Genomic DNA, 14,547 nt, shown 5'->3' with positions numbered 1-14,547 from the left:
AAATGATAACATATGGAGGTAGAAAATGACTGACAAGATCGATAAAATAACTTTCTAAATATAGCATTTTTGGACAGAACAGCTAATACACTACCAACAACATTCAAACAAATAAGGACCAAAGAAAAGTAAGGGGCGATACCCACAACAAGCTGTCAAACGTCATCAGCTGTTTTGATAATGCATATTAGAACATTAAAAGCAGTCAATGGAACTCTTGGGCAACTATGCTGTTTCACTATACACCAGTTTTTATAGGAGGAGCCCCAATCATTTAATGTAACTGAATAATATAGATGCATATAAAATTAAATAAAATTTGGGATGTGTGAGGTCCCTAAACACCTAAGTGATGGTCAAGTAGCTTTTCAAGAACTCCATAGATAAATCAAGTTCATAAAAAAAAAAATATCCAAACACAAAATTTTTCGATACATGTAAAATATCCACAACTGGCACATCCATTGCCTATATTGATTACAGGTACAAAAATGTACTCGGCTCTTTACCTAATGTACATTCAAAACAGTCCCTGCACTTAAAGGCTTCTTTCCTCAGCTGTTACACACTAGTGAAATAATGGTTTGGGGGATGAAACCACAGTGGGCAAATGCAGAAATACAACATAAAGTGTTAGATGCTTTAGATCAGGGGTACCCATTCAGTGGCCCAGGGGCCACATGTGGCCCACGGAGCCTTCTGATGTGGCCCACGACCTCCTGCTTTGGGATAGCAGGTTGTCAAGCCCAAATCGTGGGCTGCCGACCTGCCATCACAAAGCATCTATGTTTTAAATGAAGCCAGCGGTAGAGGAAGCAAGCGGCTGCGGAGGGAGCAGAGCCGCTTTTGCAGATGCTTCCTGTATAGCGCCGGCTCCTGTCCCAAGCGGAGGGGATACCAAATGCATTCTGCCTGGGACAGAAACAGCCGGCGATACCTGAATGGAAGACTGTTATGAAAGGTAAGTTTATTACTAAAACAGTGTATATATGGGCATCTGTTCTGCAGTGGTTACTGGGCTGCTTTCAAACTGATCTACAGGTGCAGCGCATTGCACCTTCTGGTTACCTTCACTGAGTCATAGACTTCTGTTATCTGTGGGTTTGGTGCGCTTTCAGAAAGTGCACCACACCTGCAGGATATAATAGACATCAATGGCAAAGTGCAGCTAACCTGCAGGAAAGCCACAGGTGCACTCTAGCTGTAGTACAGGTAAACTGCAGAATATCAGTGTGAAAGCAGCCTTAGGCCCCTTTCACATGATCGGTTCAACCCACGTGGACCCTCCGTTCACCTCTATAGAGTGGCAGATGTAAACGAACTTGTGTCCATTTGAACCCACCTACCTCCAATCCGATCCACAAAAAAAAAAAAAAAAAAAAAAAAAAATACAGAAGGGGATCCATCCCCCTACATCTGGTTGGATCGGGATGGGGGGGGCTACAGAGTAGAGTGGGCTGTGTCCATGTCCGCTCTGCATATACAGAGCGGACACAGATCTGTCTTCTGTCCGCTCCACTTATTGTGGCCCGTGACCAGTTACCAAGTCGCTTAAGTGGCCCTCGCTCTTCAAAAGGTTGGGCACCCCTGCTTTAGATGCTAGCTATACCGCCATCTCAACAAGAGCAAAAACTGGAGTCAATGGACTAATGAGGAGTATTTTATACGCAGTTGACAATGTTGTATTTGGTTACTTTTTTTTTCAGTGCAAAATTCTGTTTACTATCATGTAAATCTTGAACAAAGAAACTTCCTACCTGAGAGCAGCTGTAAGCAAATTGAAAAGAGCAAAGCCAAGTTACTAGGAAATAACATATGAAAGTATTTTTGCATTGTGTAATAACAGTACTGTTAGCTGGATTTTAGAATTGTCCTTCAAAGTTTATCAATGTATTAACCCTGTATTGTCTACTCCCCATTACCACTTTCCCCACCACACATTCTCATTCTCCTGTCCTCAGCAGCACCTCTGGCTCTGATAAGGAGCAATAGAGGAAGTAGCCCATCTCATCCACCTCATCTGGTGTGAGTTCTGAAAACAAGTTCACCTTCGGGTCCAAGGCTGAAGGCAATTCTCCTTTTTCTAGGTAGCCAACGGTCTCTCGAAGTGCTTGAAGGAATCGATCTGCTAAAGACCCCTGTGTCCAGTCATTTTCACAAATATGTAAAAGTATGTTGGTGAGGTGGGAAGCTGTGAGATGGGAAAGAGGCAGATTGTATCGACAGAGGGCCTTTAATATTTTTAGGCAGAGGCATCGACATCCTGAATCCTGTTGGTCCCGCCCAATTAATGCAGCAGTTTCTGCTCCACGTTGACTTAATCTCCACATGTTTCCATAACGTTCTAGTCTATGAGATTTAGCAACTGCTAGGTGCTCCCCGAGCACAACTAATGGTAAAAAGTCTATGAAGAGCTTCCTGTCATCCTCATACTGAACTTCCAAGATAAGGCTTTCAGATGGCACTACTGGCCGAATCACATATCCCAACATGCTGCCGATGGCTGGCCAGTTAATTGAACCAGCTACAACTTTTTCAAATGTGGCTATCACCGCCTTTGGACATAGGTAACCCCCTACAACACAGCGATCCCAGTAACTGGTCCCACGAGGAAAGTACTCAATGTTTTCTCTACGCAAAAGGCAAAACCCTGGTAAGCTGAGGATAGTCTCTTCTCCAGGGACACATGACCATAAATTATTTTCCACTACGAGTGGTACTATAAGCTGAATGTGATCTGCTCTCACCACCTGAAATATGAAGAGCACAAAGATAAATATTTTAAAGCATGCAAATGGATAGATGTAAACTGCTTAATTTGTCATTCTTACAACCAATATGCTTATAATGAAGTTACCGTAATTCAAAACACAGGTTTGGCCCCCTATTACGTGTCCCACTTTATTCTACAGGTTAATGTTTGGGATATACAGAGAGCAAGGAAACAATCTTACTCTCACATTCCTCTTGTTCCCTTACTAAATAATCCAGAATTTTCTCTGAAGCTACTCCCACACCTTTTTTGAGAATGTGAAAACAAAGGCTTCATACGGATTGGTGACTTTATCTGGAAGGCCCCTTTCACACGGGACGGATCAGTAATGATCAGCCCCGTGATGATCCGCTCGCTCAGCGGGGATCGCTCCATTGTCCCCGCTGAGCCGGCGGTGGACAAGGCGGTCTCCGCACACACTGTGCAGGGACCGCCCTGTCAGCTCTCCGCTCTCCTCTATGGGGATCGGATGAGCACGGACCTTCTGCCCGTGTTCATCCGATCTGCAGACGGATTGAAAAATAGGATTTTCCTCCGTCTGCTGAATCGGACCATAGCGGAGGCGGACAATAGCGGGTGTCTGCGGATGTTCATCAGCAGACACCCGCTATCCCATAGGGATGCATGTTTGCCCTTATTTCATCCGCAAACGGATGGATGAAATACAGACATACTGTCCGCATGTGTGAAAGGGGCCGAAGGGGTGTTCAGCATCTGGATTTCTTATAAAAACAAAAACAATCTACAATTACCCTTGTCTGAAGTGTTTCGATACCAGCAAATCACATCCTAAGTTTAAACAAGCCACCCAACCGAAAAAAGATTTCTTGTAAAACCATTTGTTTCATGAAGAGCAGGATTTCTATACCATATAATTTTTTAGTGCATCTGACCCATAAATCTACAATGGGAGCATCTAGGAGAATCAAAGATGGAAAAGGATCTAGGGGTTCTAGTAGATCACAGGCTCAGAAATAGAATTAAATGCCAAGTTGCAGCAAGCAAGGCTAGCAGAATATAAGCATGCATTAAAAGGGAGATTTACTCCAGAGATTAAACTAATTCTACCACTTTAAAAAATGCTGGTTTGGCCACATCTTGAGTATGCCATTCTATTTCTGGTCACCAGTCCTCAGGAATAATGTGCTGGAAATGGAGAGAATCCAGATAAGGGCACTGGAGGACCTCAGTTCTGTTACTACAAGGACATATGATAGCAATATAAAAAAAAAAAAAATCTAAATGGTGATTTTAGCATAGGGAGAAAACTATTCAGTCTAAGGTCACTTAAGTCGACACAGGGCTACTCAATAAAGTTGTATAAAAAGTGGTTTAACCTTCATCTGTGCAATTCTTAGGGCAGTCAGCATGTGAAACTCCCTTCCACAATTGGTGGTGTCATCAGGGAGTGTTGATAAAAAATAAAATACAAAAAAAAAAACTTTAACATGGGCATCTTAATGACTGTAAAATACAGGGATATGGGGAATGATAGAGACCTAAATACTTACACACATACACCTAAACAGGTTGAACTGTATGGACTGGTGTCTTTATTCAACTTTACCAACTATTATTATCATCAATAAAGTACTTGACTGAAGTTTATGAGCAAAACTGGTGATCTGATGATCATCAGGGGTCTACGCTACCTTTCTCTGCAGATGTGGTTGGTGGCACATTGCAACTGTACCCGCACTCAGGCACAGGTGAATTAAGGAGAGGGGTGGCTACCTCTGCAGGTATTGAGAACTTCCTATGGTAACACACAGAAAAGTGGAGGTGCCGAGAGCGCCGGTGGGGGACCCCAGAAGTGGAGGTTTAGGGCCACTCTGTGCAATACCATTGCACACAGCAGGTAAATAGAACATGTTTATTATTAAAAAAAAAAAAAGTTTTAAATTGCTTTAAGGAGTCCAAATGTATTATAAATTTAACTTTCAAGCTTTTTTATTCGCTGGCTTCAAAGCTAGATCTGTCTGCCCATCTGACCCAATCAACCTTAGTCACCATTGTTCTGATCTAGCAATCTCAACGCCAGACTGGAACTAAAGAGAGAATTAAAGTCTTACTTTTATATTTGTCTTTTACAATCACTGAAGGAAGTTTGACACAATGGCATCATCTAGCACCTACGAACTAATAGAAATGGCTCAGGTTTAAATACGCCTTGCACATTACTGCCAGTTTATAGTAAAGCCTAACATGGGATGAGGTGAACCTACAAATGCCGAGGGCAGATTGTTACTTGGAGCAGCTGCAAGTGAACAGCAGAATATTTTTTCCCGAAAAAAAAAAATGCTGGGAAGAACATTGAAATATCCATTCTGCAGTTTAGATGTTTAACACTTGCTTCAGTACAAACTGATTAACATAACCTGTAGGTTTTAAAAGTCTAAAAGGTTAACATGGGTACCAAAACAGACTGCATAAATGAAAATGAAGAAAATCCAAGAATGATACCTGCAGATCATCATACAGGCTTCCGCTAAGGTGCATGTCTTTCAATGGCATGTCTGGAAACTTGCTGTGAATGAAGTTGCGCAGTTCAGCACAGATGTCTATCGCAGCTTGCTTAGCACAGCTCTGCTCTGCAGGTGGAATAGCAACATGTTTCTTGTAATAGCTGAATAGCTTCTCCTGAAGAGAAAGCTTCAACCGTGATTTTTTTATATCGGACTGGGACTTGCGACTAGACTCTGAAAAATAAAATTTAAAAATCAGAACAGGATTAGTAAACGATATAAAAAAAAAATAATAAAAATTCTATGAACATTTAATCTGGAGTAAAACAAACCAAATAGTAAGGGACACATTTTAAAATACAATGGAGCATTAGGAGGTAGCTATTTTGCAAATATTTTCACGATACTAGAGTGAAAACCAGCCCTAAAAAGATATGAATTGTTTAGCTCTCTATATAATACAGGACTTTGGCTCCCCCTACTGATTTTGTCTCCAACTGTATTACTCACCCTTGTTTTTATCATGGACTTTATGCAGAGCACAGGAGGTATTGGTGCAATATAAACAAATAATATCACAGAGGTGTGCATTTCTGCTTTAGTGAAAGGCTATAGCACCGCCAACCTTTTCTTTGGATGTCTCCTATATATTAGGCATTTTACTGTATCTTTGGATACTAAGAGTATCCTACTGTTTACATAATTGTAGGATATGTAGGGACATAACCTATAATAGGTAAAGCCATTCCCTATGAGAGATCATAACCCTCATAAAAATACTGTGTGTGAGCGCATATAATATATACACACACACACACACACACACACACACACATATACATATATACACATATATATATATATATATATATATATATATATACACATATACATATACATACACACATATACACACACACATATACATACACACACACACACACACACACACACACACTTCTACATCAGGTTTTTTTTCTGGTCGCTTCACCCAAGTAAAATAAGAAAATTAAAAAACAAAAGTAAAACTTTGCTTTAATTACACATACCAGGGAACATGCCGCTCCCATCTCCAAGTCTTATTCCCCCATGCATGGCAAAAGATAAAGTTTAATTAGGGGTGCACCGAATGGGTTTTTTGGTGCCGAATCCGATACCACAAATGAAAAATACACTAGGCCGAAAACCGAAACCAACACAGAAAATAGGATTTTTTGTACTCATCGTAAAATCCTTTTGTCTGAAATTCATTGACGGACACAGCTCCAGTAATCTTGACCGTAGGGTTATTACTCCACCTTCAGGAGAGAACTAGGCAGAACATGTAATAAATGTGAAAACAGAACTTTACAGTTCTGCCCAGGGGGCAGTCCCTCTGGTATTAACCCCTCAGCCTACTTCCTGCAGCTCAGTATGTCAACAAGCAGTATAGCATAAATCAATAGGAGGGGAAGGTTCTGTGTCCGTCAATGAACTTAAGAGAAAAGGATTTTACAGCAAGTACAAAAATCCTATTTTCTCTTTCGTTCATTGACAGACAACTCCAGTAATCTTGACCGTAGGAATGTTCCCAAGCAGTGTCATAACGAGGGGTGGGAACAGCAACTTAACCCACAACCAGCGGTGCTCCCTAACCGGGGAGTCACCATCTCACTAACCGCATCAGAACTTGCGGTCAACAAATGCAACAGTGCACTGATGCTCAAAAATAACTGTTTAAAACAGAAGAAAGAGTGCAGAATTGCAACACTACACGGCCATCTGCAAAACTTTGCAGCCAAATCAGGCAGACGAGGCGCTTACATCCACTTTGTAGAATTTTGTAAAAAAGTGAACGCACAACCAAGTCGCGCCTTACACACTTGAGCGACTGGCGATTGATGTTGGAAAGCCCAAGAGGTTCCAAGTGCCCTGGTGAAATGGTCAGTGACAGGAAAGGGGGGCACCTGCCCCTTCAGGGCATAGGCCTGGCCCACAATCTGTCTGATCCACCTGGAAATGGTGGCCGACGAGACCACCATCCCTTTTTACGGACCAGCTACCGAAACGAACAGACTCTGACTTCCGAAAGGGAGCCGGGGCAGACAAATATACCCTTAGAGCCCTGACCTCATCCAGGGAATGAAGGGCAACATCTCTAGGATGTGTCAGTTTAAGACACAGAGATGGTAACACAATGTCTTCATTGATGTGAAAAGCTGAAACCACCTTTGGTAGAAAAGAAGGTTGCGGATGTAACACCCACCAAATCCTTGAGAATAACCAGATAAGGTGACTTGCAAGACAAGGCTGCCAGTTCGGAAAACCTCCTGGCCGATGTAATGGCCACTAGGAAGACCACTTTCTGAGAAAGGGTCAACAAGGGAATTTCCCTGATGTTCTCAAATGGCGGTTTCTGAAGCGCCAATAGCACCAGGCTCAGATCCCATGGGGGCAAGGGTGGACACACCGGAGGGACTACATGCCGGACCCCTTGTACAAAAGTGCTCACTAGAGAGTGAGACGCCAGGGGTTGTTGGAAAAAAAAACAGCCAAAGCGGATATCTGTCCCTTAAAGGTGCTTAAAAGCCAATTTCTGGTCTACTCCTCGCTGTAGGAACAGCAGGATCCTGGAAACTGTATAGGTGTGCAGACACCACCCCATCTCCTCACACAAGGAGATATAGGTTTTCCATGGACGATGGTAAATCTGCAGAGAAGAAGATTTTCGTGCCCTCAACATAGTTGAAATCACCAAGTCTAATAGGCCCCGGTTCCTTAGCACCTGGCTCTCAACAGCTATGCCGATAAAACCAGTGATTGTAAAGCAGGATGGAGAATCGGACCTTGAGACAGAAGGTCTTCTCGCATCGGTAGACGCCAGGGAGCATCTGCAATCAGGCGTACTAGGTCGGCGTACCAGGGATGCCGAGGTCAATCTGGGGCAATCAGTTTCACTGGAATCCCCTTGGCCTCCACTCTGCGGAGCAGACGTGGCAACCATTTTAGCGGAGGAAAAGCGTAGATCAGTGGGTACTGATCCCATGGAGCCACCAACGCATCTGACGTGTCCGCCCAACGATCTCTTGTCCTGGATACGAATCTCGGCACCTTCCGATTGAGTCAGGAGGCCAGGAGATCCAAGTCTGGTGTGCCCCACCGCAGGCACAGCAGCCTGAATATCTCCGGATGCAACGTCCATTCTGCTGGATCCAGCATCTGCCAGTTTTCTACTCCCGGGTGTAAATGCTGGGAGTCCCTGACCGATTGGCTCACCCGAATCTGCCGATCCAGGGATAAACTGAGATTTGTCCCATTTTTCAATATCTCCTTCTGCAAGACTCTGCAGTTTGTCTGAAGGGAGAAACACTCGCTTCCACAGAGTCCAGCAGTAAACCTAGGTACTCCAGACGCTGAGTCGGTATAAGTACCCGAATTTTTGAGGTTCAACAGCCACCCAAATTCCTGCAGGGTTTACATGGTGAATGCCACATCCTCCTTTAATTCTGAGGCGGAAGCTGCTCTCAGGAGGAGATCATCTAGGTAACCCATGAATGCGATCCCACGTTGTCGCAACAACGCCAAAATTGGAGCCAATACCTTGGTAAAGACTCGGGTGCTGATGCCAAGCCAAAGGGGAGAGCCACAAACTGGTAGTGGGCTTCCCCTACTGTAAATCACAGAAATCTGATACCTGAGGCATATGGGTATATGCAGGTACGCATCCTGGATGCCCAAAGATGCCAGGGAGTCCCCATGATGGAGTGCAGAGACAACTGAGCGAACTGATTACATTCTGAACCTCTGTACTTTTACAAAGCAATTGAGGGATTTCAGGTCCAAGATTGGACTTACCCCTTCCTTTCTGGGGACTACAAACAGATTGGAGTAGAACCCCTGAATCCTTTCCGATTCCGGAACAGGCAGGTCCCTTATTGCCCCCAACAGGGCTTCCTGGCGAGCCGGGAGTGAGGGTATGCTGGAGGAGAAGAATCTAGCCAGATGAAATCACTTCGCAGACCCATTGGTTGGACAGCCAAGAGGCCCACTGGGCCTCAAACTCCCAAAGGCGACCCCCTAACAAAGCGATGGGCGGGGGCAAATTTTCATGCGGTAGCACTTTTGTTCGCAAGCATGTTAGGCTTGCGGATCCAGGGACGATTTTGTCCCTCAGAGGTCGTCCTGTCGGACTGGGAGCGTTTAGCCGAAGACCCGGACGGACGAAAAAGCCTTTTGAGCGGAAAAGGAGGGCCCTTGCCTGCGGTGTGGCTCCTTAGTCTTCCTAGCCTGTGGAAGCAAGTCAATCTTCCCACCTGTGACACATTCTTAATAATGTCATCCAACGAGGCTCCAAAAAGCCGCCAAGGGAGGGTAGATCTGTCAAGGCTTTTTTAGATGCCTGGTCCGCAGACCAGCATTTTAGCCAAATCGGGCGGCGCAGCACCACTGCTGACACTGGAGAGCAAAGGAAGCGTATCCAGGGCCACACCACAAACGTACTTAAGGCTGTGCACTAACTGGTCTGCTAGTTCCACGCAGACAAGTAGCCTGCTGCTTCTCCAATTCATGGTGCAAAAGTTTTGCCCATTCAGTAAGTGTCTGCGACACTAGTGCTGTGGCCAGCACTGGTCGTATTGCTGACCCCACAACCGTAAACAAGGAACGGGCCACTGCCTCAGCCTTCCTGTCAGTAGGGTCCTTAAATGCAAGCAGGGGCCGCTTTTTACCACCTTTGCACCCCAACATCACCTCCACCCTGACAACGAATGTTTCAAGGGCTGCCGACAAAGCGTCCAAAGGCACAGCACTGTTTGCAGACCAGCCGTTTGCAATTGCAGCGAGTTCTAGGGAAGAAACACCAGTTTTTTTTATTTATTTAAGGATTGCAGGATATACAAAAAGACATATAACATATTGACCAACTTCTCTCAGTGTCAGACCCAGTCCAATGATCATAATATAGTTTTTGTACACGAGTAAGACAGCATAACAAATGCCATTATCAAATTGTAGTAGAACAACCAATTGTCAGCAACACAATTCAAGATATAACTAGCTGGTAGGTCCGAAGGGGGCGGGGGAATTCTCTCTCCCCAGGGCTAACTTCGCTCATCCCACCATATGTGGGTCATAGATTCCGAGGAGGGAAAAGTGGGAATAATAACAAAAACCTTCCTGCAGCCCTTTGGGACAGGGAGAGAAGAGCAGGAAAGGGGCCCCCTAATCGACCTCCCAGGGAATGCCCAGCTGCTCAATCCCGCCGAGGCAGGAAGAGCTGTACTTACCATCCGGACGAGCTGGGGAAATCCCATCACAGACACACTGCTGAGCAGTACGGAGTGGTTGCTTGCCACGGCACACTGACAAGGACATAAGTAGTCCGGTCATGTGTGTGCCCCGGAGCGTTGTACTCACCGGCCGCCCCTGGAGCCTGAGGGGCACGTCGTGGCCAACCCAGCGTGTAGATAGGGTCTGCACACACTCGATGGCCAGGCTGGGGAGACTACAAGGATCTAGATTATCCAGCCTATCACCCAGCCGGCTGTTGATAGCAGATCACAGGATCTTAAAATCTTGCGCAAAAGGCAAAAATTCTGAAAAAAAAATCCCAGGACCGATGGTCCCGCAGGTAGCCTAGGTCCTTCTTCACTAGGCAGAAAAAAACTGAGCTGCAGGAAGCAGGCTGAGGGGTTATTACCAGAGGGACCGCACCCTGGGCGGAACTGTAAAGTTCTGTTTTCACATGTATTACATGTTCTGCCTAGTCCTCTCCTGAAGGTGGAGTAATAACCCTACGGTTAAGATTACTGGAGCTGTATCCATCAATGAACGAAAGAGAAATAGGATTTTTGTACTTGCCATAAAATCCTTTTCTCTGAAGTTCATTGATGGACACAGGATCTTCATCTTGACCTTAGGGTTATATCGCCCCTTTAGGAGAGGACTAGGCAGAAAGTGTTAAAAACAGCAACACTTGCACAGTACCACCCAGGGGACGGTCCTACTGGCTATTGCTCCTCACACTTCATCCAGCAGCTCAGTTAGTCAAAAGCAGTACAAACCTAAATCGGAGGGGTGGGTGCTGTGTCCGTCAAACTTCAGAGAAAAGGATTTCACGGCGAGTATAAAAATCCTATTTTCTCTTTCGTTCATTGATGGACACAGCATCTTCATCTTGACCTTAGGGATGTCCCCAAGCAGTGTCAAAGAAACAAGGGGTGGGAACAGCAATAACTACACCCATTACAACCAGAGCTCAATGGAGGAGATACAACCTTAAACAGCCACCTGCAAAAACTTGCAGCCGAAGCAAGCATCCGAACATGTGCTCACATAAATCTTGTAGAATTTTGTGAAAGTGTGAACGGACAAACAGGTCGCCGCCTTACACACCTGGGAAACGGACGCTTGATGTTTGAAAGCCCAAGAGGCACCAATTGCCCTGGTAGAATGTACCGGGACAGGAAAGTGAGGCGCCTGCCCCCTTATGGCATAAGCCTGAACCACAATATGTCTGATCCACAGAGAAATGGTGGCCGATGAGACCGTTAGTCCCTTCTTCGGACCAGCCACCAATACAAACAGCAAGTCCGACCTCCGAAAAGGAGCTGTATAAGAGATACACCCACAGAGCCCGGATCATGTCCAAGGAATGCAAAGCCTCTTTGGGGTGTGACAGCCGAGGACATAAGGATGGAAGCACAATGTCCTCATTTAGCTGAAAGGCCGAAACAACCTTTGGCAGAAACGAAGGCTGTGGACGCAGCACCGCTTTATCCTTGTGGAGGATCAAGTAGGGAGACTTACAAGGCCGCCAACTCAGAAACCCTCCTGGCAGATGTAATAGCCACCAGAAAGACTACTTTCTGAGAGTGTCAATAAGGGGATCTCCCTAATGTTTACAAACTGCGTTTTCTGAAGCACCGAGAGCACCAGATTCAAATCCCACGGAGGCAGCGGTGGTCGAACCGGAGGGACCACATGTCAACCCCCCTGAACAAACGTACTCACCAATTAATGAGTTGCCAAGGGTAGCTGAAAAAAAATAACAAAAAAAAAAAAAAAAAACAGACGACCAAAGCTGATATCTGCCCCTGATATCTGATCCACTCCTTGCTGCAAAAACAGCAGGATCCTGGAAAATCGAGGATGTGCACGGACGCCACCCCATCTCCTCACACATGGAGATGTAGGCCTTCCACGTATTTAGATAAATCTTCCGAGCGAGAATATGACTTCCTTGCCCTCAGCATAGTGGATATTACCGAATACAACAGACCTCGGTCCCTTAGCACCTGGCCTTCAACAGCCATGCCGTTAAAGCCAGTGATGGTAAAGCAGGATGAAGTATTGGACCTTGCATCGGCAGTCACCAAGGAACATCCGCCACCATTCGTACCATGTCGGCATACCACAGACATCAAGGCCAATCTGGGGCAATCAGAATTACCAGAATCCCCTCGGCCTCCACTCTGCGAAGCAGACGTAGTAGAAGTTCGAGTGGGGGAAAGTAAAAATCAGCCGATGCTCCACCTTAGGCAAAGGAGCCGAAATACATCTGGATGTAGCGACCATTCTCCTTGGTCCAGCATCTGACGACTTAGGTAGTCTGCATGCCAGTTTCCTGCGCCTAGAATGTACATGGCTGACAGAGCCAGAACGCGCTGCTCTGCCCACCGCAGGATGTGAGCGACCTCCAGTGCTGCAGCCGATCTCCTTGTTCCTACTTGATCGTTGACATACACCACCGCCGTGGCGTCGTCCGACTGGATTCTAACCGGACACTCCTGCAGCCTCTGTGACCATGTGGGGAGGGACCGGCCTGATCGCTCGAAGTTCCAGCACGTTGATCAGCAGGCGGGATTCTTCCTGGGTCCAGCGACCCTGGGCTGACTGTATGCCCCAAGCTCCCCCCAACCGGTCAGACTGGCGTCAGTTGTGGTCACTATCCAGTGAAGAGGAAGGAACGACTTCTTGGACCGAAGGATCCCTGACTAGCTGGCTCACCCGAATTTGACAATCCAGGGACAATGGAGATTTGTCCCATTTGGACAGGATCTCCTTTTGCAAGATTCAAGTGTGGAATTGAGCATACGGTACCGCCTCGAAAGTGGCTACCATGACACCCAGGACTCGCATTCAAAAACGCAGCGACAACCACCTGCGGGACACCAACAACTTCACAGCAGCTTGAAGAGTCTGCACCTTGTCCAAAGGGAGAAAGACTCTCGCCTCTGAGGAGTCCAGAAGCTGGCCCAGGTACTCCATTCGTTGAGTCGGCACCGACACGACTTCTGTAGGTTCAGTACCCAACCAAACTCCCTGATAAAGATGAGCCGAACACCTCCCGGTTCGGTTCGCACCAGAACCAGCAAACAGACCTAAACTTCGTGTGAACTTTAGAACCCTATTAAAGTCTATGGGACTCGAACGTTCAAAATCTAAAGTGCTAATTTTAAAGGCTAATATGCAAGTTACTGTCCTAAAAAAGTATTTGGGGACCTGGGTCCTGCCCCAGGGGACATGTATCAATGCAAAAAAAGTTTTAAAAACGGCCATTTTTTCTGGAGCAGTGATTTTAATGATTAAAGTGAAACAATAAAAGTGTAATATTCCTTTAAATTTCGTACCTGGGGGGTGTCTATAGTATGCCTGTGAATGGGCGCATGTTTCCCGTGCTTAGAACTGTCCCTGCACAAAGTGTCATTTCTGCAGGAAAAAGTCATTTAAAATCACTCACGGCTATAATGAATTGTCAGCTTTTTAGGATAATAACTTGCATATTAGCCTTTAAAATTAGCACTTTAGTTTTCTCCCATAGACTTGTACAGGGTGTTCCACGGCTTTTTGAATTTGCCATGTGTTTTTGAAAAACACCCCAAATTGCTCACTTTATTCGCCGAACAGGCAATGTTCGAGTCGAACATGAGTTTGACTCGAACTCAAAGCTCATCCCTACTCCCAAAGAGTCTGCATAGTGATTGCCTCATCCTTCCTTAACCACTTCAGGACCGCCGTATTGCCATTGTACGTCAGCACAATGGCACAGGCAGGCACAATCACGTACATCTACGTGATTGCCTTCCAGCGGGTGGGGGGTCCGATCGGACCCCCTCCCGCTGTTTACGGCGGTCCGATTCGGTCCAGGAGCGCTCAGTGATGAGGGGATGGCCGTTGGTTTTCGGCCACCCCCTCTGGATCGCTCCTGGCCAATGAGAAGCTTCCTCCCCTGTGTATTGTTTACACAGGAAGGAGGAAGTGATGTCATTCTCCTCGGGGCGGTCTTTTTGACCGGACTACGAGGAGAAGACTAAAAGTAAGTGTGCACCA

The 14,547-nt window shown here is 45.9% G+C and overlaps 1 protein-coding gene across 1 annotated transcript in view; it reads right to left on the bottom strand.

Annotated features, from left to right (window-relative positions):
- Positions 1–1,647: 1,647 nt before the first annotated feature.
- Positions 1,648–14,547, bottom strand: part of MIEF1 (mitochondrial elongation factor 1) — a 30,337-nt gene continuing 17,437 nt past the window's right edge. Inside the window, exons 3-5 of the mRNA XM_077452330.1 lie at positions 8,482–8,499; positions 5,237–5,472; positions 1,648–2,750 (exon numbers count right to left, since the gene is read on the bottom strand). Of these exons, the coding sequence (XP_077308456.1) occupies positions 1,944–2,750; positions 5,237–5,472; positions 8,482–8,499 (1,061 nt within the window). The 3' untranslated portion in view covers positions 1,648–1,943. The remainder of the gene's footprint in view (positions 2,751–5,236; positions 5,473–8,481; positions 8,500–14,547) is intronic.

The sequence above is a fragment of the Lithobates pipiens genome, unplaced genomic scaffold (assembly GCF_037356315.1).
Source record: "Lithobates pipiens isolate NorthernLeopardFrog02 unplaced genomic scaffold, aLitPip1_a1.2 Scaffold_23, whole genome shotgun sequence".
Lineage (NCBI taxonomy): Eukaryota > Metazoa > Chordata > Amphibia > Anura > Ranidae > Lithobates > Lithobates pipiens.
This window is presented reverse-complemented; position numbering and strand designations above follow the sequence as displayed.